The sequence below is a fragment of the Zonotrichia leucophrys genome, chromosome 1A (assembly GCF_028769735.1).
Source record: "Zonotrichia leucophrys gambelii isolate GWCS_2022_RI chromosome 1A, RI_Zleu_2.0, whole genome shotgun sequence".
Lineage (NCBI taxonomy): Eukaryota > Metazoa > Chordata > Aves > Passeriformes > Passerellidae > Zonotrichia > Zonotrichia leucophrys.
Genome location: NC_088170.1, coordinates 65052796 through 65078276, shown reverse-complemented (window position 1 = coordinate 65078276; position 25481 = coordinate 65052796). Strand labels below are relative to the sequence as shown.

Below are 25481 nucleotides of genomic sequence, written 5' to 3'. Positions count from 1 at the left end.
ACTCCCATTTGAAATGGAGCTATTGCAATGCTGATAATTCCAAGGATTGACAGGGAAGAATTTCCACAATTACTTTACTCCCATCAGACATTTTACTTCATGCTCTGCCTCACCTTGCATTACCTGAACAGCTGCACAGTCCTGTTAAAAACTTCCTGCATCTAATTTATTTGAAGGATAATACTGTTCAGAGACACAGCAAACTCCTCCTGCCAACTTTTTCACATACAAACAGGGTTTGCAGGGTTTAAGGAACCAAGAGTCATTATGATATTGATACTTCCCCCCACACTGAAGAATGTGAAACAATCTGGATATCTCAGTGCAGCCCCCAAAGTTTTGTTTTTGGCAGGATATGACAGACACCACCACATACACCAAGCATGTAGTAGATTTTATTAAGCATAGCTTTGGTTCTAAGTATTCCACCCTCATTCTTGTAATACCTTTAGTTAAAAACAATTATACAAGAGCAAATACAAAAAATATTAAATTATGAAAACAAATCCATTAAGGCTCCCTTTTTATATTTATATATATTTATATATGTACACTCAAACAAGTGCAGATATTAACAGAATGTTAAAGCCACAAAAATGCTAAAAAATTTACTACTATACTATCAAAAAGCAAGAGTTTTTAAAAAAGTACAAAGTGGTAAGTGAGCAATTTTCAGATCACTGAAGGATTCGCTGAATTGCTTCAAAACCCACAGAGCTGAAGGGCAGAGCAGGAGTTGCTTATGCTCACTGCAAGCAGTTTCTTACTTGAGTAGCTGCACAGGACACTTGTGGTGTGACTAACTGGCCACCCATTGAAGGGTTGCTCAATCCTGACTTCAAATCAAGCTTTTTCCTGTCAAAATTGATATGAAGGTGGCTGGGGTTCCTAGGATTAGCAGGACTCAAAGATGTTCTAACACACACGTTGATGTTCTGTTCACACAGAGAGTTAATTCCAATGAAAAACAAAAATAAAACCACTTCATGCTGTATGTACAAGGGAGTTTTCTGGCCTCCTGTGCTTCAGAAAGAGAAACTCTACCCTGAATCACAGGCTAACCTGGGGAGAAAGCAGGCTGCCCTTAGCCTTGAGGGCCAGATCCAGCACAGCCACTGAAGCCACACAGGGGGTCCCTGTCCCCCACCACTCCCAGTGCCACTGATTCCATTTCACTGAATTCACTGAATGTGTGGGAGGATTGCCATGATCACCAAGGGGAAATGGCTAACACCAAATGGTCTGCTCAAACCAGAGGAAGGTCTCCTCACACACTTCTAGACTTCTCCATACTGAGCAGAAGGTTAACATGGAGCTGGAACCAAGAGGCAGGATGGTTGGTAGGCTGGGAACAGCTAAGATGAAGCATGAGTGGGGTGTGGAAGTGTCAGACAGAGTGCATGTCTCAACACAGAATCAGTGCAAGCATTGGAAGGATGTATTGCCAGAAAAGATCCTCTCTTGCCAAGAGAAAGGAAGAAGAGAGGGAAGTACCTGCAGCATTCAGGGTGCTCCTTTGTTGAGATAATACATGGAAGAGTCTTACATTTGGCCTTTGTCTTTTGTATGTCCATAACCTGAACAGTCTTAGACCATCTTCACGTTTAATCCTCTAGACATGAGTCACACTGCAAGTCTAAATCAATGGCAATATGCTTATCACAATTCAATTTACCCTCAATCTGATTATGTCCTCACAAAAAATGCCTGTATCTTAACAAATTAAAGTCTGTATCTAGGAAACATTTCTAATTGTGAGTGTATTGTCCCCAGTGCTAATCTGAAATTGTATTTAAAATGTCCAATACTTATAGGAAAGGCAAAAGGAACTATAAAAAACCAAGCAAACAACCCTCCACCACACCTTTACAATACAAACATGCCACTGCTGATATTAATAAAAAGTGTTCTCAAACAGTTATGTCCAATGTAATTACAAAGTAGAAATTGTTGTGTTTAGCATCCTAAGGCAAAGGCTAGGGATTAGATCCTCAGCAGGTATGTATGAACACAGTTTCAGTGAGAGCTAGGACTGCTCTGACCAAGGAAGATCAGGGTTTGTCCCCACATTGTGAAGATACATCTGCACCCAATCACACCAGGTAAGAATCCAATTCTATAATCCTACATGAACAATCTGTTCCCCACTCCTCATCCCAGGCTTTTCTGGGTAACTAGTAGTCATAAGCATGAAGGATCAGATTCTGTCATCCCTGTGCAAGCTGAGCAATATTTTATGTAATGGCAAGTCACAGGACAACTTGTGGAAAGGCAGAAGATGACAGAATTGGACCCAAAGTCTCAGTGGTAACAAACTTCTTTCTTGAGGCTGAATGAAGGATGGGAAAAAATGAATTTCATTTTATGCCTCACTTTAGGGTAAAAAAATCCATTTCAGTAGATTTCAGTAATTGGTTTGGTCTGGTTTAAACACTTCTCTACTGCAGAAACAGCAATGTGTCTGCAAGCAGAGTAGGAACTGATGGTAGGTCAGTTCCAGCAAATGAGTTCAAACACTACCAAGTGATGTGTTAACACTGTACTCTGTTCAGCATGTCCTTGGAGGAGAAAGGCCACAACACCAAAGTAAGCAGGATTTCAAAACATGAGAAGTAGAAGACAGATAATTTTGCTTTGAGAGGTAAATTCACAGGTAGCACTTCACAGACCTGTACACAACAGTGTAACTTTCCAGACAGAGACAAATCAGTCTCTGGAGTCTCCCTGTGAAAGGATCATCAGATTTTCATTCTTTCATAGCCCAAATTCTACATGCCAAACAGCAAGAAATGGGCTTTAAGGCTGCTTAACTTTTCACTGCTGGTGAATTTTAAGCATTCTTATCTTGCCCACACCTACCTATCCTAGTGGGGATGGGCAGCAGTAATCAGCACACCTCATAGTCTCCTAGATTTAATAAAAATTCCAACTAAACACACATTATTGTGGGATATACACAAGCTGTAGGTCTAGATGGAGGACATCTACCTGCTTAGCAAAGCTTGATATAACAGGAGGATTTTTTTTCTGTTTTAAAGCAAAATATAATCTGTGTATCTCCACTAAACGAGGATCACAAGAGTTAAAGCAGTGCAACACTGAAGGAGTTTCTCTATATCCCTGGTTAAAATCTCTGAGAAAGCATGTCAGCCTGGTCCATGACACTGAACTGACAAAGACACTCCTTATCCATTGATCTCAGGACTGTATTTGGCAATCGATCTGTTTACGATATTGTCTTTTTAATCCACACGTCCCAGGAATTAAAAATCTCATCTTCAGTAAGTGTCAGCTGATGCTGTTATTTTGCCTCTTGAGGGGCAAATGTGAGACAACTTGCAAAAGCCTCTCTCTGCAGGAAAGCTGGAAGTCTAAGCAGGCTCTGGCTCTAGGAGTCTGGTGCTTCTGCTGCTTCCTGGACCGTCCTCCTCAAGTTGCCCTTGACTTTGACAAATTCAGGAGCGTTTTCCTGCTCTTCCTGTATCTTCTGCTTCTCCAGTTCCAGCTTAAAAGGGAATCACATATTAAAAAAAAAAGTTCAGAAAACACATCATTGAAATACAAGACAAAAAACGAAAGGTTTCAATAATTGGCCATGCCAAACTCTTTAAATTGCTTCCTTTCTTTGTCTCATGGAAAAGATAAAATTGCTTTTCTTTGGGAGTATCTGTTCTCATAAACAATAAATCTTTTCAAATCCTTGGCTCTAGCTTGTTCCAGATGTCCACCTTTGCCAGACAGACAAAAACTCTGCAAGCTCAGTACAAGAACAAGATGAAGCATTTTTTAAGAAATTCTTGGACATCTTCATTAAAGAAACAACAGTAATTTCCTTCTCTGGCTTTTACCACAGAACAAGGAAGAATGTGCCTCGTGGGAGAACACGTGAACAGCTACTACTGAGCACACCTGCAGAACTGATTTCTGAAAGTTTAGCTATGAAGTTCTGTATCTAACTTGAGCCTCTTTAAGAGTATCTGGTTTGTCTATCACAAAAAGCAATAAAAATCCAAAAATCTTTGTTGGCCCTAAGCCATTCATTTTTGAGAGGCCATTCACTGACTTTTTAACCAAGCTGGAGCTCCTGCCCATGCAGACACTTGAAATTTCCATGTGAGGAATGGAAATGCTCTGTGTGAGAAGGCTCTGCAGTGCCCACCCAGCACAGGCTCACACATGGCACAGAATATGGACTGCTTTTAGCCATCTTTTGGGAAGACAGATCAGTTGGCAGAAAGGGAGGAAAAAACCCTTTAGAAAACTAACAAAAGTGCCTGAAATGAGCTTTTTTTTTTTTTCCTTTTTCATCAGACCAAGGTCTCCCTTATTAATGGGGACCACGTACAGCACACCTTAATAATCTCTGCTTTGTCTCTGGCTCACAGACAAGGGACATGCCTTGTTTCTATAAATCAGAACAATGTCCCTCCATGAGTCATGTTGTCAATTAATGCCAGTCCTGTGATGTTTACAAAGTCACAGCACTGTTTGCATGGGCAGGCTTTTCCTCTTTTAAAACAGAATTTTCTGATCTACATAATCTATGTTGGATGGCTCAGTTTCAAATAAAATCTTCCCTCAAGCTGGGCCATTAAGAGAAATAAGAAAAATGACAAAATGATATACTTAAAAATACAATAGCTTTCTCCAAAAATATTTCTAAACCTAATTAAAACAAAACACCCTCAACCTATAATAAAACCCTAAAACCTATGATTGGATTACATGTAATTTTTAACAGCAATTATTTGGCTTAATTGTTTTCTTTTGAGAAACACAGGAGGTACTGTTTTAAAGCATTTATTTATAGCATTAATTTATTTTAAAATTGCTCGATGCACAGTGGCTTCTCTGATGAGCTGTTTCACTGCAGAGATATTTCCTCCCAGGCACATGAAGGGCAGCCAGAGGCACAGAGATTTTGGCTGGTGCCTGGCAAAAAGCTTCACCACAAGGAACTCCAACTCCACATCATCTCCATGCACAGGGTCTGAGGACTTTTTCTTTCACTTGAAAACATCAATGGGCTCACACATTTTACAACAACAAAAGAGCTTTTAAAAATTATCCTAGTTTCTTACATAACTCAGGGGAATCAGTTGGTTTTAATTCATGAAATGTAATTTTGATGTACTGCAGCCTAATAGCCATTCTTAGTGGATCATAGTTAGACTACAAAAATTGAGTAAAACACCACAGTTTCATCAGTGCTCCACACACATTCCTGTTGCCTGGAGAAGGACTAATTTGACCAAAGGCAGACCCCATAAGCAGTTCCTGTACAGTAAGTGACAACAGGTAATTAAAGAGCGTGATTTGACTTATCCTAAGAGATATCTGAATTTAACTAAGGGAAATATGCCAAAAATTGGCTGCTGCTTCTTTTCTGTCTACAAAGGGAGCCTCAGGTGAGTAGCTCAGATGGAGATGTGTAAATGTCTGTTATTCCCCATCTCACCTGCTCCAGTTTCTGCTGCCGTTTCAGTAGTTCTATTTCCAGGTCTGACTTCTTCTTCTGTGCTTCCTCTTCTTTCTGTTGTTTAATAACCTGATCTCGTTTCCTTTTCTCCATCACCTTCTGTAGCTCTGGTTTGTTCTGAGGTGCAAGACCCCTGCAAGTTACATGAGGGGGGAGAAAAGAGAGATCCATTTCAACTAGCTGGAATTCACACAGAATTGCAGGCAGCTTTATTAAAATCAAGTAGTTGCCTATTTAGGGATTGGGATATAAATAAATAAAAGGAAAAAACATGCAAAATTTGCTTGATTTCTAACCAGTACCCTAAGCTAGAATTTAAGCCTTTAAGATATTTCCCTTTAATGTGCATGGCAGTATTTCTCCTGTATACTTCATTAACTTTCATCTTTAGCCTTCAGTGTATTATCTTGATTCCAGAAGAATGGACTGAAAAAACCATCACAAATTAAGACATTATCAGAACTAGAAACAAATTTTGGACACGAAGAATTTGCTTGGTGCCTCATTATTCTGAAGGACCGGGTTCAGACAGCCCTGTGCAGGCTATTCTGCCCACAGAAGTCTGCATGGACAAAACTAAAAAGCAATCTGTCACACTGCTCCTGGAAATCATGGATTCTCTCCTTGCCTTGAAAATGTGACAGCTTTACCCATGCCCGGTTGTGAAGCTATTTCCAGTCAGAGCTCCCAGGCTACATCACAAAGAGCCTAAGACAACAAAAATCCAGAATAAAAAAGTTGCCATCACCTTGGAGACCAGACAAAGCCTGGAGGATTCCCCCTCTGAGAAGCCTTTAGGTGCTACATGAACTGACTGTTTTGAGCCTGTTCAGCACAAATTGCTTTCCAAGCCAGCTACTCTGGAATGAGAAAGCTCCCTCCTTGGGAAGATGCATGACATTATTTATACAGGCACACACATGGATACTCACTCCTACTTATTTTTGTGACTTCAGCTGTTTCTTTTATCTCTGTTACGCTGTGATGGTTTCAAAATTTGTTATAAGATTCAAAGCTCTCCCTGTTATTCAGGTATTAGCATCACTTACAGCAGAGCAGGGAGATCTGAAATTTGTCTTTGTTATTGTTGTCTTTCCTGGGAAGACAATTATGTGAAAGCATCCAGCGTTAAGTTTAACATCAACCATTTTTTATTTCAACTTTAAGAAATTCAATAACCTGAATAAGCTTTCAGGAAGAGTATTTTTACCCTTCCTACTTGCTATACATCTGTGGTTTCTTAATTATTCATTAATATGCATATCTGACAGCATGTCCAATAAAACATTAAAATGCCATTTTATGGTGGCATCTAGGAATGACTCCATATATTATGCAACACTCTATCCCTGTAGATACCCTGACAGCAAAATCAAATATTTAGCAACACCAAATGCTGTTCCCTATTTCTCATAATAGATCTCATGGCCTGAGTGCAACAGAAGCTACAAGACTGTGTTCATATTTTATGTTTCATGCTATTTTAATTACATTTTAGCACATAAAACTGAAGTCAGGCAGGAAAAACTGGAGTAATTTTTTTACTACTACCACTACTACTACTACTGGATTGGTGAGAGCAGAGTCAGTGGAAGCTTCCACACTGGCAATCAGGAGTCAAAACAGCCACAAACCAGGGAGCAGCTGCTAAGTAACATCACTGCTGCTGCTTTTCTCACTGAGGATGCACCATAACAAAGCAGAGGCACTGACTGGTTCAGATGTGCTGTAACAAAGGGAACCCACAGAAGCTACAAGTAAATAAACCCCTCAGTCCAACCAGGTGGGGGTGGCAGGTCTGTAACAGAACTATAAACTCAATCCTGTTTCCACTGTTAGGTAAAAAGGAAAAGCAACAAACTGGTGGGTACTGGACTAACTGGGGTCTGGTATCCCCTCCTGGTGACTGTTCTGGTTAAATCACAAATCCTAAGGTTTGATACAGAGCAAGCAAAGTGTGTTACAACACAAGTGAGAGCTGACAGGGCTAAAACCTCTGGAAGGGACAGCACCAATATTCTGCAGAGCTGAGGTTGACTCCTAATAAGGAAAAACAATTTAAGTGACCAGTGCCTTGAGGTAGCACCACCTGAATCCCTTTTTATTTCCCCTCCCTTAAACAATGACCCTTTCTGCAAGTAGAAAACTACACCACTTCTAGACCTGAGACAGACACTCCTCACAGTGGAGAATGACTGGGCCAGTACTAACATCTTCCAACATCCATTTCTGGCTGTTCAGAGCTGATGAGTCCAAAAAGTGAAGCTGCTGATGTCTGCACTGAGTCTTTGCAACAAAATAAGCAGCATGTTAAGCAGAATTCTATAAGAGCACTGAAAGTCCTCCTTACACCTGAAAATTTGCTGTAACAAAGCAGAACAGAGCCTAATATCTACATTACTGAAAAGCCTCCTATCAGAGCTCCTACAGTGATGCAAAGTACAGAAGACTAACCCTCCGCTAAAGGATACCAATTTTTCTGCTGGTGAAAATCCTCAAAGTATTTATTTCTGCAGCAATAAATAAGAATCTAAAATTACCAGCTGCAGCTAATCAAAATTACAATAAGAGAAGAGAGGGTATTGAGGTCTGCACAACTTTTCTGTGTAATAGGATATTTTCCTAGAAGAAAAGAACTCCATACTATTTTAAAGTGCTTTATGCTTTCATAAACTTAAAAGAAAAAAAAATAGTCTTAATTTATTGCAGCCTTCACATCCTCTAGATTAAGATCATCAGGAAACTTCAACTATTTTTCTTTCAATGACTATAAACTTCTTGGTGCCAGGAACTGACTTTGATGTTTAATCCCATTAACAAAAAATAGGACAAACACCTATTTAGGCCAGTTTCTTCCAATTCAGTTGGCATTCTGTAAAATATCTCTCCTTCTTCATCACTAAAGAAATGCTATATTGTGTATGCAATTCATTTAGAATTAAGTCTCTAAGCCCAGCATTTGTGAGGATTTTGCTACTACATATAAAAAGACCCCTTCTCCTCTCAAATACTACAATGCTAAAGGATTAAAAAAAAAGAGAGAGAAGAACTGCCATAATGTGACTCTTCCTGCCAAATACACAAATCCACCTCTGCTGGAGTAGCCAAATTCATGCCTTTTTACTCTTCTTTATCAAAGTCCTAGATCTCAAAAAGTCAGATTGGCTGCTACCACCAGCTTTCTGCTCAAATGCACTCTGAAATACTTCTATTTTATAGATCCCCACACTCTGCCTTTGAAAAATCCATTTTGGGTGTCTTCAATGCAACAAATCACCAATTGATATCATAGTTGGTTTCTGCTGGTTCAAACAAAGCAGCATCAACAGATTTTCTGCCTTTTCCTCCACCAGGTGGTCTGGTGGCTATTTTCTTAATGTGCTTTCCAAGTGACTTCTCTGTTGCTGAAGAGATTTATTAACAGAACTTCAGCTATTTCTGGGCCAGGTGCTTGTGTCTCTGAGGTTGATGAAATGAAGACATGGTTGTTTACATCTCGAAAAGCAATATACAGAGCAACAGCTGTGCATCCCATCCCAGAGAGGGGCAGGCAGCATTTGCAAAACATACAAAGAAACACTTGTGCAGCAGCAGAGCAGGCCCCAGACTATCACACTGCATTGTCAGACACATCAAATAAGTAGAGAACAGTTGAATGTAAAATAGAGTACATGATTTCTCTGATTTAAGAGAAATGGCCTCACAAACTCAGTGCACTGGTGAAAGCTCACAGATTTCATCATCCCACTGTTAACAGCAAAATTTTGTTAAATATTTGATAACATTAAGAGTACAAGATAAATTACAGTGGCCAAATAACTCATATGAAATGTAATAGAGGAGAACTGAACTGCTCCCTCTCAAAACTGACCCTCTGAATATTTAGAAAAACAAAATGAGAAGCCTTCTAAGGAAAGCTTTTGCACTGAAACTCAAACAGAAATAAATGCCATGGTTAAGAATCAGAGTCCTTCAATTTACAAGACCTGAACCAACAAAAAGTGCCTGCTGGGTTTTGGGGACAACATCATTTTGATGAAACTAAAACTCCAGTTGTGTGTTTGGGGTGGGAGAGTGGCACAAGTGATTTTTAGACTCTTACCTTTTCTGATTCATAAGCAGCTCTCTATGGAGATCTTGATGATTCCGGGATGACTTCACAGGATTAATTAATTTCTGAGGTCTAATTAATTCAGGATTGTCATCATCTATGTAGTCTGGTTCAGCCATAATCTTTCTTGGAATGGGAAATGGATCTTTGGGTTCTGTGTCCTTGTTCACAGTATCTGTAAAATGGGAAAAACTGTAGTGAATCTACACTGAAAGGCCTTTTAAAGATGTCCTAAACAACAAAGGCAGCCTATTACACTGGCAGCAGCCATGCTTTTGCTGGGTTAGTTTTGTCTGTAGAAAGTAAAGGCTCTCAGAGAAAACATCAGTAGCATTTTTTAAATAGGCAGCAATTTTATAACAATGGCATCTCCAACAGCCTTCATCCAGTGACCTGGAGATGAGTTTCTCCCTTTTTGGGAAGAACTTGACAATTTAGTTTAAGTGTGTGAAGACCCTTATTGATTTCAATAAGCCTATTCAGATGAAACATTTTTCGATCAGTAGTACTGAGACCCTAAAGACATTTTAAATGCTGTCTATATTAAATGCTGTGAATGTGTATCAAAAGCAAAGTCTCATTTTGTGCTGTCAGTGTCTTGTCAGCTGTGGGGAAAATGCCTCTGTGGATAAGCAAGCCCTGAAATGTATCGAGCAAAGCTTCCATGTGGAAATGGCCAGATCTGCAATTTTTGTGATGGGGGACTGACTTCTGAGTGGCAAAGATGAGGAGAAAAAAGTTAGGTGAGGTTGATCTTTAAAGGCTGTATTCTGTGAAAACCCACAAAAATTCAAGGACCTGAAGACAATGAATTATGATTTATTTAATTTGGAAAAATGGCACTTTCCTATCCTACTATAGAAAACTTATCTACTCATCAAATCACAACGTTTTTAATCAACAGCTGACAAGTAAATGATGGTTTTCAAATAATTCCTATGTGACCCTTTCCATTAAAAAGCACCATTCACAAGATAACCAGCATCCAAAACGTGTTCAGGGAAATTCTGTCTCTCTTCACTGTTGTGAAAATCTGTACGCAGAATTTGCAATTGTCAGTTTGATGAAATGTTGGCCGCGCAAAAATAATCTCACAGCATGTGGGTTTACAGAGATGCATCAATGGGACAGGAAAGAAAAGGCAAGAGCCTTCCATTCTCCTGACTGGCAGAACAGCTGAATGCTGCACACTGTACCCACAGGGCTATGGGACAAACCAGAGAATCACTGGGATTTGCTGTGCTCTTTCCAGCAAAAGCTGAATATGGGCTTTAATTCACATCCCATTGTTACCAGATCTTCCGTCCCTGTCTCACCCCATGGGCTACAAAACCTATGTTCAGCTGCAGTTTAATCCCTGAACTATTTTCTTTCAGTAGGAATCACATACTGCTGCTCAGGTCTGACCAAATCCACTTGATATGGCAGAAAGATTTTCACTTAACACTTCAGCAGATTAAAACTGGACAGTACCACCATCACCCAGCTGCAGTTGCTTGCAGGTGAGGAAGCAAAACAACATGGAAGTTTTCAGCAGATGCAAGAAGGTCATTCCAGATTTGAATGTGTCCAGCAGACCTGGCAAAGGTCTTTCAGCTTCTTTTTTGGAATGGATGATGTAACTGTGTGTTAGTGGTGTTACATCTCCCACACCAAATTTCTGTGGAGCAACTTCAATGAGGAACAGCTCACCAGTGTGAGCTGCTCTCAGGGTGGCTCCTTCATGGGTTCTTCAAGGCAAGTTCATATAAAGAATTTCTGAATTCTGTGGGGGTGTCAGGTCTCACAGGGACCTCTGAAACTACTATAAAAGTTGTGCACAGTTCAAAGCTATGGAAATGTATTGCTGTACATGGCAGAAACCTCTTAGTGACACTGATCATGCAATAAGAAAACCTCTCCTGTCACCCCTTCAGAATCCTTGCTTCAAATCAAGCAACCAGCTATCACCACACATGGCAAATATACAAGATCACTGGAAAATGGGTCAGAAGAAGCTTGGAAGAGTTCTAATTCAGCCTCCCCCTGAGGGCAGGAACAGCTATGAGATCAGAGCAGCTTGCTCAGGACATTTCCCAGTAGGACCCTGAAGATCCCCAAGGCTGCACAGCCTCTGTGGATGTGAGGGATGGCCCCTCTCACACCTACAGCTGAACCTCTTGTTTCAGCTCCAGCCTGCAGCCTCTCATGCCCCAGCCATGCACCCTGGTGAGGAGCCTGGGTCACTATGCTTGGAAAGGCACAGGGGCTGCTGCTGGTCCTGCCAAACCTCTGCTCTGGCTGGGCCAGCCCAGCTCCCTCAGCCTCCACCACAGCTCATCTTGGGGGCCCTTGGCAAAAATCACATCTCAGATCTCTCACTGCTCCATAGCATGCCAAATAAAAACCAAAAACAACCCCCCAAAACCCCTCAACACCACACAGCATCAGGCTGTTAACATCTGTAGAGGTCTATTCTCTTTAGCACAGACAGTGAGTAAACCAGCTGCAGTTCTTTTCTCACATAATGGTCATTCTTAAGGACATTTCATTCTTCCTCAGTGTTCACATCAAGCTTATCACATCTAAAATAACTCAAATATTACATACCCAACCTCCACCCAAAATAAACCTTCTCTGTAAATATTTGTTTTGCTTTACTCCTCTATCAGTTCTGTTGCACTGATGGACCTGTGAGTCTTGTGGAAGCTATTTATCATCAACAGCTCTCTTTTAAAGTAAATCCAAAAATAACCTGCTGCTTCTTCAAAATAATTCTTGTTTTCTTAGGTGGAGATGAAAAACACAGAATTACTCTACAACTGCCATAAACAATGTACAATTTTCTTGACACAAGCCCCAGAAAAACAATTTGATTCAATCATTTCTCAAAGTGTGGTGCTGTAATTTGCAGCACATCGATTTGGTTTGAGCAAGCCCTTAAAGGAAAGTTTATTTATTCTTTTTTCTTCTGTCCCATCACTATTTTTAAAACATGTATTCAACTCAGAGGTCAGGAATCGTGGTTTCCCACTGTAACATGAACTCTACTAGCAGCAAACATGAATGAATAAAAACTCTCCTGGGAAGAGGAGAGTTTTTCCATGTGTGATTAAGCTGCAAATGACTTCAGCTAGGAGTTCCAAACAGAGCCAGCAACACAGGGCACCCAGTTCCACTCAGTGAATTCTCTCACACCCCTGGCCAGCCTCAGCCCGGCTGGTGGCCACTGACAAAGGCTGCACAGTCACTGTGTAATATTACATGCAAACAATACAATTAAGATAAGGTGATCTCTACCCACACCCTGTCAAAGCTAACATTTACAAAGCACAGGCAAGTTGCACATAAAAAGGAAACTGAGGCACAAAGGATTCACCACTCCAAGAGCAGACAGGAACAGAGCAGTTTATCCCCAGAGTTTCATTCTGAGGTTCAGCCTCACACCAATAAACCAGTCAAGCTCAATGGCAGAATCCCTTAAAAGTCCTTAAACAAGTTTAATCAATGTTCAAGCAATAACAATTAAATCATTATTAATTCCATGAGTCTCTAGTGCTCATCACCACAAAAGTCACAGCCCATAAAGCTGCTTTCAGATCATCACTAGGTGCTACAGTGGGACATTAATAATCCAAATAATCACTCAGCAGGAATATGCTGCCTGAAGAGCATCCGAGAGGCTCCTTTTAACCATCTGCTGCTCCACGATCGACTGAGAATGCACAATCCATGGCTGTGTTTCCTTGTTACCTCACTCCAAATAAAGGAGATTTGGATTCAGGGGATGTTTTAGCTGAGCTTGGCTCAAGTTTAATACACCCACTAATTTGGCAGGTGCTTTCCCAGTGCATGTGCTGAATTAGCTGTTACTGCACAAGCAGCACAAAAGCATTTATCTACCTTAATTTGTTGTGCCTGAGTAACCAACACAGCCTTTGTCCACCACTTCTTTGGTATATGTGGATTTTGATCCACAGAGAGAAAGAATAAACTGGGGATCCTGCATGGAAGAGGAATTTTAACTCCTCAGACAACTGCAAGGCAATTTCAACATCCCACTAGACAAGGAAAATGCCTCTGTAGAAAAACTGCTTCAAGTATTGTCCCAGACAGAAGTTTAATGTTTCCAGACAAAAAGATGCTCCTGGAGTAATCAACAAGTATCTCAGCCTTGAAGAGCCAAGACCAAGTGGTCACATACTTGCAACTCTCATTTTGATTTCCTTGGAGCACAACTAATTTCAGGGAAAACAGAAAAGACCCTTCAAAACTTGGTCCTGCTGAAGAGATACAACCAAACCAGAGCATGCCAGAAATGTGAGTCACATCTGGGAGAACATGTCCAGCAGATACCTTTGCTTCCAATATTATTTACTTTTTATTCTATCTACAGAGGGCTTTTTCCAGCAAAAGTCCCTTAATGGTAGTAACACTGGAAACATGTCTACAGAGAGAACTACACACAGATACCAGTGTTTTTAACAGATTTCTTAACAATGCCAGGTTAAGGATTCAGCAGCTGCCAGTTTTTGCTACAACAGGGCTCCCATGGCTTCCACAGAAGAAAGAAATTCACAAAAAACCAAAACCAAACAAAAAACAAAACAAAACAAAAAAAACCCACCCAACCCTCTCATGGTTATATGGCATTCAGGGAATTGCATTTATTTTCTATCTGATATTTTTTATACCAGAAATCACCTTCTACATATGGAATCTGAATATGAAAATTCCTGTGAGACAGCATATATTTATATTATTACACATATATATGGCATTTTCACCCTTAAAATGATTCCCACAATTATTTCCAGCTGTGAAAGCAGAGGTAGAGGCCCCTTAAAAAGCAGATAAATAAATGCCTAAAAATACCAACAGACATGAAAATAATAAACTATACTAGATCCAAAAGTTACATTAAGCCTAAATTCACGTGATTTCCTTTTTACCTTCATAAATTCTTGAACTAATATCTTCCACAGGAGCACTAGCTCAAACACTGAATACCTCCTGAAGATTTTATTCTTGAAAAAGCTTTAACATCTGTTCTGGGCTGTGCTGTAAACCATCAAACACTTTGTTTTAAGACTTACATTTTTAGCTTTTTAAACTACTGTGCAGACTTGCAGTTTGCTACAAGTAACCCAAAGGCATTCTTTGGGGGGGGAAAAAAAAAAATCTTGTTTTACTCTTCCCCTTCCAATTTCAAGAGGAATTGAAATAAAAATTCTTCAGCATGTTCTGCTCAGATGTTACATGACCAAGCATCACCTTGCATCAGCCAAGTTTGGGTAGAAAGCAAAAAGAGCTGCTTAAATGCAGGGTGTGCTTTGCAGGCAGCACCTCAGCACTGTTTGCACATGAAAGCCCCCACTGCTATCTCCTGTATCTGTATGCTCTCAGTGCAGTAAGAGGCACTCAACCAGAGAGATTTACTTGATTAATCCTTGATTATAGATATCATTAATAATTTCCCACAGTTCACCCTTTAGTTCAAAGGAAGAGTTCCTGAAAACAGAATACAAAATACTTTTCCCTAGCCAAGATGCCCAAGCCAGACACCAACAAAGGAATTTGACTCTTGCTCATACTGTCTTTTGTGGCTGAAAGGGAGGATGGAGTTTGGGCCATGGCAAAACACAGCTACACTGCCTGAGGAGGGAGAGGGAGGCCCTGGTGGCTGCAATTCCTCCCAGCCACTTGTTCTTTGTTCAAAAGGCTGCCACCTCCCAGTGGAAGATCTGAAGAGTATTGAAGAGTATTCACCTGCCTCAGAATCAAACACTTTCAGGGCAGCATGAACCTGGGATTGCCCACTGAGAACTATCTTGCTACCAGGTTACTTCCTACATTACTGCTCTTCAAAATTAACATCATGGAGGTTTAAAATCCTTAGAGACATCTGGCGCTTATAGTGGAGAGAGGAGAGGAGAGGGTGAGGGAGAGGAAGGGAGAGGGAGAGGGAGAGGGAGAGGGAGTGAGGAGGAGGGGAGGAGAGGGAGAGGGAGGGAGAGGGAGAAGGAGAGGGAGGAGAGGAGAGGAGAGGAGGGAGAGGAGAGGAGAGGAGAGGAGAGGAGAGGTAGAGGAGAGGAGAGGAGAGGAGAGGAGAGGAGAGAGAGGAGAGGGAGGAGAGGAGAGAGAGGAGAGGGAGGAGAGGAGAGGAATAGACGAGGAGAAGGAGGGAGCAGGAGAGGAGAGGAGATGGAGAGGGATGAAGAGATTGCAGGCTGCAGGAATCAGAGGCACTTCAGGAATGAACTGGATGCCCAAGAGCATGACACAGTTACTGTCCATGCCATGCAGAGTTAACTCAGGAGACTTTGAACGTAGGAGACATGGCTTGCAAGTGGAGAGGAGAGGAGAGGGAGAGGGAGAGGGAGAGGAGAGGAGAGGGAGAGGGAGAGGGAGGAGGGAGAGGAGAGGGAGAGGAGAGAGGAGAGGGAGAGGGAGAGGGAGAGGGAGAGGGAGAGGGAGAGGGAGAGGAGAGGAGGAGAGGAGAGGAGGGGAGAGGAGGGGAGGAGAGGAGAGGAGAGGAGAGGAGAGGAGGAGAGGAGAGGAGAGGAGAGGAGAGGAGAGAGAGGAGAGGAGAGGAGAGGAGAGGAGAGGAGAGGAGAGGAGAGGAGAGGAGAGGAGAGGAGAGGAGAGGAGAGGAGAGGAGAGGAGAGGGCATCTTAGAAATTGCCATGTGTTTCTGCAAGGCCAATCTCACTGCTTCTTGTGCATTTCAAAATCTCACATCCCATCCCCAGGCTGACAAAGTTCTGTCCATGCCATGCCAGGACAGTTTAACTCACAGCACTCCCCTGACACGAGGTATCATGGCTTCATTAGTTCCACAGCTGCCAAAAGACTGGCAGACCACATAGAATTCTCTCAGGAACAAGGCTCACTTGATTAGGGCAGCCCAAAGCAATCTCAGTGATGTCAAGGATATGGAAAGAAGCAGAGCTGGCTGGCTCCTGAAGCTGTTCCTGTTGTCACTTTAGACGATATTAAAATGACCTAACCCACTCAAAATCTGAAGGAAATCCAGTTAACACTCATTTTCTTTCCTTAAGTACTGCTGAGAGTAACATCAACAAAGCACAGATAAAACATCCAATAAATGAGAAACCAGAAGAAAGAGGGTCATTTTAAAGATGTTTGCATTGGCACGGACACCTAAAGGAAGGCAGAGTGCAAGATCTGGGGCAGTGTTACAATTCCCTCAAATGCAGAGAGCTGCTCATGGCTCTTATTCAATTTAAACAGCACTAGGCAATCTCGGATCCAGGGCTTTGAAGTTCAGTCAGGTCTTGGGAGTGGAGGGAACAGCCTTGACCCCCAGAGAGGCAAAGGCCTGGAGAGCAGTGCTGGTGAGGACAAACCAGCTCCTTCCTCTTGGCGTACAGTTTACTTGGGAAAGAGATGCAAGAAGACACAAACAGCCTTAAGAACGGCCTCACACCTTCCACTAAAAACCCCAATGGGAAGAATTTGTATTAATCCTAAAGAAGTTTTCCTCAGGCTGCAAGATCTGCAAGGAAGAATGCAAGAAAGAAATACAACTACTTAGAGCTGATCCTTTCAGCTGGTTTGAAAGCCTCTGCCATTGGCTTTCAAACCAGCTGAAATGATCAGGTCTAAAATAGTTGCATTTCTTTCTTCTGTTTGGTTAAAACACTGAAGAGGTGTCAGGACTTCACTGTGTAATGAGAGGCAGAAGACAGAAAGAAAGAAAGAAAGAGCATGTTTCTCCCCTCCTGCTGCAAGAAGAGGTCTGCACACAAGGTGCTTTAAGAATACTGAGAGAGGAAAAGATGGAGACCTTCCAAAAGGTCCCCTTTTTGTCAGACACAGGCAAAAACTTTCACTGCAACCAACTACTTAATCTAATTTGTAATACAGGCAGTAGAAAAGACAGACACAGGATGAAGAGCAGCACACTGAACAGCACTCATCTTCCCTGAATCCTGGTCTGTGATCCACCCACTGTAACACCATGGGTCAGTCTGGGATGAACAGCAGAGAACACACACTGTGCATCTTACATCATTTGTCTTTCCTAAATTCCCTACATATTTCTTAAGGACTTTATATTCCCCATACTCATTTTTCTCAGGATCCTGTGATTATCTAAATCCCAAGACAGGGCTGGGGGTGTGGAAAACCATTCTGATGGAGACCCAGTGGTTTGGACACCTCTCCTCCAAAAGGCCCTAAGTGACTACAGAGTTTTTGCCCTGCAGAACAAGAGCATGTCATGCACACCCTGCTGTCCTCTCATCTATGTCAGTCCTTTGCAAGGAATAAATCATGACTGACAAAGGCACACAACTGAATATACACATAACTCCCACCAAAACACTACACAGGTAATTATAGCACAGTAACATGATTTTCAGGAGATGGTAATTGAAATTATGCCTCTTAGGAAAGGCACTCAGCAGCACAGTTTGCCACTAGATTAATCCCCAAAGGTAAGAAGCAATTTATTTATACATGGGTCAACAGTGATTCACATGCAATTGTGGAATGACACATTTTTAAAAGAGATTTTAAGAGCAGAAAAGCAAATAAGATCAGTTTATACTCCCTGCAGCTACAGTGCACCATCAGTGCTGCAGACCCATCAGTGTGGACCATTAGATTAAAAATCAGGGCAATTTTGTTTGAATCAAATTTTACTACACTGAAACATGGGATGCTGCATGAAAACTGAGCCTTGATTTAAAATGAGGAGTCCAAAGAGCAAGGGGAGAGTTTCTTCAGGGCTTCACTGAAGCAAATGTTAAGAGCTATCAAACAGTGGCACCCAGTGGTAAAGGACTTCCTGCAAACAGGAACATGACAGAAAAACTTGGGAGGGAGAAGGGGGAAGACTGACCCAAATCCGTGTTTATATACAAAAACGCTGAACTGAAAGAGCAAACATACCAAATCCCCCACAATTTCAGCAGTCTAAGACATTCTATTTCTGCAAACATCAGCATTAGAGAATAGTGATTCTTCAAATACAAAAGGCTTAACACTAAACAGGTATTTCTGAGGGAAAGGGGGAAATCCAGAGCAGCCAGCAGCCTCTTATCAACTGGGAGACTGCAAACATTTCAAACATCTGACTTGAGATACCTAAAAGGAGACTGGTGAACCTCAAACAAATGCTGTTAAAATCTAGTTCAGCAAGATTCCTCCAGGGAAGAGAGACACATGTTGGTAGTGGTTGTTTTTCCACTTGTTCTGTATTTTCTTCACATGATCTAGAGAGAAAGATTAAAGACTAATGTGTGTCCCAGTGAGGTAACCAATGCCCAGGACCAAAGGGTGTAGGACGTTCTCCTGGAACAGGAATCCTCTTCTGCATGCTGTGATGATAATGAGGATGATGATGATGATGGAGGGTCCTAGCAAATATCCAACCAGGCAGGAGTTTATATCAGATACAAGCCAAAAAGGTTAAAATTACCTTTTATATATGGGAGAAAATTTGGAGCAAGAGAAGAGGCAGATTACTTAGCAACCCTGTGAACATGACAAACAACAGCAAACAAACTGCACAGCAAACAAAGTTTTCTTTGTTAAAAAGAAATTAGGAAGTTAAAAAGCAAATGGAAGAGGAACATCTGTAAATGGAAGAATGTGTCCCATATTGAGGCTGTTTTAACAGATCTGCTCATGTGGTTTTTAAGAAGTGAAGATTAATAACAGCTTAATAATTGTATAAGCAACAAGTCTGACAATGCTTTGAGAAATGTTGATGACTGAGTTTTTTGGCTAGAAAACAAATTCCTAAAATAAAGAGTACTCATTTAAAGTGAGGGGAGTAAAGACAGTGATTTAGTAAAAGATTTGTGTTCAGCTGCACGGAGAGACCAAATTACAGGATTATAATTATCCCTTCTAGTTCTACAAATTTAAAATCTATGAGTGCAATTAATAAGTGTTTGCAAGGGGGTCAGAAGATTAAAATCTCTGCATTAATCAGGTAGTTATGCATTCAGGAGCTACAGCATCAAAATGAGACCAAGAAGCAAAGTGTTTCTCATGCTGCCTCAGTTGCTCCAGTGCTGTAAATCCCCAAATCCTGCCAAAGGAGCCCAGCAGGGATGCTGAGCCAGATTTTGCTCCGTGCCACGTGCAGCTCCTTAGGGCACAGCAGCATCCTGCCCGGAGTTAGGGCACAGCACGATCTGCTGAGCTGTCACAGCTCCCCTCCCCTCCGGGGCTTTCTGAATGACAACTTAAAAGGAATTCTAACCACCCATAAAAGAAGGCCATTTGCAACAAGTTTAAATACACTGACATAATGAAAACCACACAGTTCACTGCAGCTTGGCACCTTCCTAAACAGACTCGTAGGTAGTTATGTAAAAGTTAAGTACTTCTTCAGACCGGGCAGATATGTATCAATTACCTGCCAACTCAACAACTCAAGTTCTTTTCATTTTCTAGGAAGAAACCCTTTTCCTAGGAGGAAAAAAAAAAATCAGAACTAGCAAATATTGCTTTTTTTCCTTCTCTTTGGTGACAAATGGCTCAGGGCAAGAATTCAAAACTCTGTTTTGATTTCTTAACACAGGGAGATTTCCTAGAAACAGACAAAAGGAAACAAAAAGAAATAATTTCCTTAAACCTATTGCTACTCCAAACACACACACTCCCAGCTTAATCACAGGAAAGAAATAAAACCTTCACCTCAAGGAGTTAGTTTTGGCTCAGGCAACTACATCCACATTCCAGCCTGCACTGTGTCCACAAAGAACACCCTTCCCTGCCCAGACCTGTTTTATTCCCTCTCAGCTGGCACAGATAAATTTTAGTATGAGGCTCTGCACTGCAACTCCGTGGAAAAAGAAACCACTACAAAGGAGGGAAAACAGGGCCTGAAGGAAAAAGCAGAAATGGGGACACCAGTGAAACTGATGACCAATCTTCCAAAAGTGAGGTAGAGTAAGAAATTTTTAAAAAAGTCTGTTCCACACCCTATTCATGACCTTAACCAAGAGCACGATGCTCTAATGGTTTGAAAGGATTGAGTGGGTGTAAGAATGCATGGTAGCCAGCACAAGCCTCCTGGAAGCTACAAGTGGGCTTAGAACAGCCAAGCCCAGTACACATAACTATTAAAATACATCAGTGAACAACACAGCATGCCACAGGGCATAGAGAGGAACATCATCTGTTCACTGCTTGATGGGAAGAATGAGAGCTCTGAAACCCAGGAATTTACAGAAAATAAAACAGAGAAAAACGTTGACACTCAGTCACATCTGTCAAATCTGGTGACTTTTCAGTGGTGCTCTTGATGAGCAGCTACAATCAGCAGCTTCTCCTGCAAGCCCATAAATCAGGAAGCTGTGGCACCAGGGCAGGGCTGAGTATCAGCCAGAGGGCTGCACATGAAAGGGCAGCGGAGGAAGGGCGTTGTTCTCTTAAAGAAACACGCCTCCATCTGAACAGGACTGATGCGTTACGCACAAAACTGAGCTGGAATGAAGATCCCAGAATGTCAATACCTAAAGCAAAAGCAGGCACACAAGCTTAGCATGAACACAAGGGAGATTTGAGCATATAATTTGGCAGAACAATTTGTTGTGTGTGGTGACATGGGACTGTTTCCAGGATGTTTACTGTCAACTTTTTCTCTTTCTTGTCTTTTTAGAAAGACTTGAAAAGGTTCAGGAAGGGAGAAACAGACCACCACTCCCTAATGCCTCCAGAAAGGAACTGTTTAACAAATTCCAAGTAGTTAGCAAAGAAGAGTAAGAAGCTAGAAGGATGACCCCAATTCCTCCACAAAGGGATTGTTTATTGAGCTTGTGAACTGGTGGCAGGAAAGGAATTTCCTACAATTGTTACCTTTCTGCTTGAGAGACCACCTGGAGGCTGTCCTTCCTCAGCAGCACTTGTGGAGGGTGAGCTGGAGTTTGTAGGACCCCCCATTCTGCTCCTCACATCCTTCTCCAGGGCTTTAGAGAGGGCACCTCACTTGCTTGGTGTCCTACAGAAGTGGAACTGAACTGGAGCTAAACTTGAAATGCAAGAACTCTGAAGTTTGTAATACTACACTGAGTAGTTCTAAGAGGCACTACAAGGATCTCCAGCAAATGGTTAAAACAAACCACCTGCATCCCAAAAAGTTTACACTGGTCACATAAAGGAAAATAAACTGTGCAAACTCTTGCTTCTTCATGCTCAAAAATAAAGAAAAACTTTAAAGAAGCCAAAAACCAAAAGCTTGCAAAAGAAGACTTCAGTAGAGCCAAGAAAGGAGCTGAAAGTCTTTATCCTAACTTGCCTACAGCTGAGGAACAAAAGCAGTGTGAGGTCACAGCCTGGCTCCTGCTAGTCAGGGTTCACAAAAGCAGCACACAGAGCTTCCAGAGCAGTGAGTGCCATTTGTCATTCACAGGAATGGAAGCCACGTCTCTGAAAGAGGCTGCTGCCAGCCCCAAGACAAGAGGGCTTAAAAAAAGCCTCCTCACAAGCCTTGGAGCCCTCTTATTAACAGCATTTCTCAGGTGACTCAGCTGACTCTACAACAGGCAGGCTGAAAAGCTGTCCTCTAGCTGGGTTTTACAGCAGCAGCTTAATTAATAGGCTGAATACCTATTGACAGGCAATCACAGCCTCCAGTGCCAGCTGCACCTCTTCATGCCTGAGGCCAGTCCTGCTCTTTGTTCTGCTGCTGAAAACACAACTTGGAGCACTCTCAGCACCTGCTGGGCCTGCAACCAAAGAGGGGAAACTTTCAGGCAAGCAAACTTTCTATGTTGGCAATAAACTGTGTGTGAAAGACTCCTTAAAAATGTCACCATGCAGTGTCCTCAGCAGGATATCACCTCACTGTCTCAGACGTTTGTAGAAAGAAGGAAAAAATGGCCCAAGGTGTTTCTGTCATCCTTTTCCTGATCTCCTTCAACAACTAAATGGGCTATTAAAAAATAAAACAACAAAAAAATACAGAGAAAAATGTAATTAAAATTCCAATGAGCCCATGTAGCCTCCAAGACTTTTAAAAAAGCACACCCCTGTTTTACAAGGAGAAGCATTCCAACAAATGGTCACAGGTGAATAGTGGAAACATTTCCACATTTTCCAAGTGGAAACATTGTTCCTTGTCACATAGATCAAGCACTGCCCCTCATGCTTTCTGTCACTAAATTAATTTCTAGTTTTCTCTATCACAGCCCAACCTACAAAGATGTTATGGATTTACTAGAGGAACTTTCTTTATGACTAAGGATGAAAGATGAATTGATATTTATGTAGGCATCTCATGCATTGCTAATTTCTGGAGTTGCACCTCACTGAGGGAAAGGTGATCTGCAAATGTGAGCTCTGTTTCTTAAAAAATAAAAGGAGGTGGAGGCCCCTTTACTGTAAAATCTTGACCTGTTACTAGTCCCATAAACCTGAGCAAACCAGACCAAACTGCCACAACACTTTCAAACTTTTTAACACAAGTTGCTCAAGTTCCTGCATGCACCACAGTTCTCTCATCTTACAACACAATCACTTTCTCAACCTGCTTGCTTAACAAGCAGTGGAGAACTCCACACTGCAAAGGAGAGTATTAACATCTGCTTCTTTTTTTAATTAGACAGTCATATTTTGCCACGATTCACTGAGGAATTGTATTTTAAAACTGCAAAAAAATTACTGAATGAGGAGAATTCATCAAAATTTGAAGTAGCACTGTTCATTATATAACAGGCTTGGTCACATCAGAGACTCAGTCAGTCAGTCAGTAGGAAAGCTGCCCCACAATTACAGTGAGGAACTGAGCCATGACAGAAGAGAGAGGCTCTATTCTCAGCTTTACCAAAAACTGGATTTGTGATGCTGAGCAAGTTGCTGAGCCTTAAATTACTCTGGAACAAGCTGTGGTTGTCAGTGCAAGACAACATTTTGGATACTGAATGCAGAGAGAGCAAGACAGGCTTTCTTGGATGAGCAAATCAATAAGAAACATCGTAAATTACAACAACACTGTGCTTTGTTCTATTATAGGCAGCATTTTGTCAGACATTTTGGAGCCATTTCATGTTAACCACTCTTTTTTTTAGGACTGAACAAAGGCTTGCTTTAGAATCAAGAGGCAAAATCCAAACAGGTAATTTGCTGAAAGAAGTTTAGAAAATCAAACTGATGATGTTTAAAATAAGACACAAAGTTATGGATTAAGAGATACACAGAATAAAATTTAGAAAGATGTTAAGAGTTAATAACACAGAGGCTGTGAAATTCTTGGTGCTGCAAAACAAACGTCAGGGATTTACAAGTCTCATGCCTAAAGGATTGACGCTATTTTCACCCCAAGCCTATTTTTATGAATTTCTTCCTTCCCAAGTTATTACCAAAGTCCCCAGTGATTTTTTTTTTTGTTATTTGTCTGTGGATTTCTCATCTCAACAACAAAAAGAGATACATTAAACACATGCTTTTTTTAAGCTGCACTAGTAAATATGTTCTCAGAAATGACTCCAAGACAAAAATCCACATTGAAAAGCTGGAATGAGAGCTGGGAGCCTGAGGGCCTTCCTATCCCACTGGTGAATACAGCACGTTCTTTTTGAGCATGTTTGTAATAAGACAGAGAGCCATTTGTCAAAATCTGTCCTCTTTAAAACAGTATGTATTCCTCTACAGCCTCAGTGCTCAGCAGGGTGTAAATACTGCACCAGGGTGTAAATACTGCACCACTTCCCCAGTGGGAGTTCAACACGTACATCACTGTAAGATTGAAGCAAATGCTTGCTATAATTAAGTCCCATTTCATCTAGGAATGTTAACAGTCATCCTTTAATGTGAATTTTAACATACCAGCCATAACTTTTTTCATATCATGGAGATATGTGATGTTCAACACAAGATTCTGACCTGATGAACCCAGCAGCCTGCCTGCACAGAGGATGTGGTTCCACTGATCCTCACAAAAGATCAGAAAAGCTGCACAGAAACACAACAGCAACAGGATCCACTTCCAGTTTAGAAGGCATTCCTTTATGAAAGCTAGGCTATCAGAAGTAATCCAGGAGCTTCCCCTGCACAGATTTGTCATTAATACTTCTTGTTTTCTCACCTGCACCTTTCCAGCAACACCACAGGTACCAATGGCAGCACACTGCAACTGGCAAATGAAGATGGTGAATATGGGCTGAACACAGTGTCTGCTCATCTAGATGTCCATCTGAAATATCTTTCCAGCAGACAACACTCTGCTCCAGCCAGTGCCAGCTCCTCACACCCGAGAAACTCTAGAGCAGCTCCTGCTGTACCTGCATGAGCAAACAGCCCTGCAAGGAAGCAAAACCCTCAGAAGAGACAAGCACAGTCAGCTGGGATTGCAGCTTCTGTGCAATGTACTTGTGAAAGTCAGCACAGGGATCTGCCTGTACCAGGATCAAGCAAAGTTACTCCAGAGTGGGAACAGCTGCACCAGCAAAAACGCAATTGGCTAGTGCAGAGACTCAGATCCCTTGAACCCTACAGAACAACTTGTATGAAAAGATTAGAATCCCAGTAACTCTGAAATGACAAAATATCAATCCTATTCTAGTTTCATTAGACCCTATGTTATACATTTATTTTACAAATGGCAATGGGAACAAAAGTTAGAGCAACCTCACTGTTCACACATACTTGAGGGAGTCACTATGACTGAATCATTATCCCCATTTTATATACTCCATCTTCCTGGAAGCCAAAGGCCTTTGGGACTTACAAGTAGTAGAGCTTTTGCAAATTTTACTGACTGGGCTCAAACACTGTCCTTACAAGGAGACACTGTCAGCTCATCTTTCACACAAAGGTAACATCCTGCTCACATTTTAAGTAACTGTTCAGTTGATTTCCCAGGTAAAAAAGATGTTGGTTGCCACCTTCATCCCCAAACCTGACCTTGCCAGCACTACTAATCTGTTTGCT

General features: G+C 41.5%; 1 protein-coding gene across 6 annotated transcripts in view; it reads right to left on the bottom strand.

The window, feature by feature from the left end:
• Positions 1–373: 373 nt before the first annotated feature.
• FAM107B (family with sequence similarity 107 member B) overlaps positions 374–25481 on the bottom strand; it is a 93049-nt gene continuing 67941 nt past the window's right edge. For 3 of the 6 annotated variants that reach the window (XM_064702997.1, XM_064703000.1, XM_064702995.1), the window contains 3 exons: positions 9582–9765; positions 5459–5612; positions 374–3505 (listed from right to left, as the gene is read on the bottom strand). In XM_064702997.1, the coding sequence (XP_064559067.1) occupies positions 3389–3505; positions 5459–5612; positions 9582–9709 (399 nt within the window). In that variant the 5' untranslated portion in view covers positions 9710–9765 and the 3' untranslated portion in view covers positions 374–3388. Of the gene's footprint in view, positions 3506–5458; positions 5613–9581; positions 9766–15338; positions 15358–21410; positions 21594–24636; positions 24747–25481 lie in introns of those variants that run through there. The other 3 variants (XM_064702999.1, XM_064702996.1, XM_064702998.1) reach the window with 3 other exon arrangements.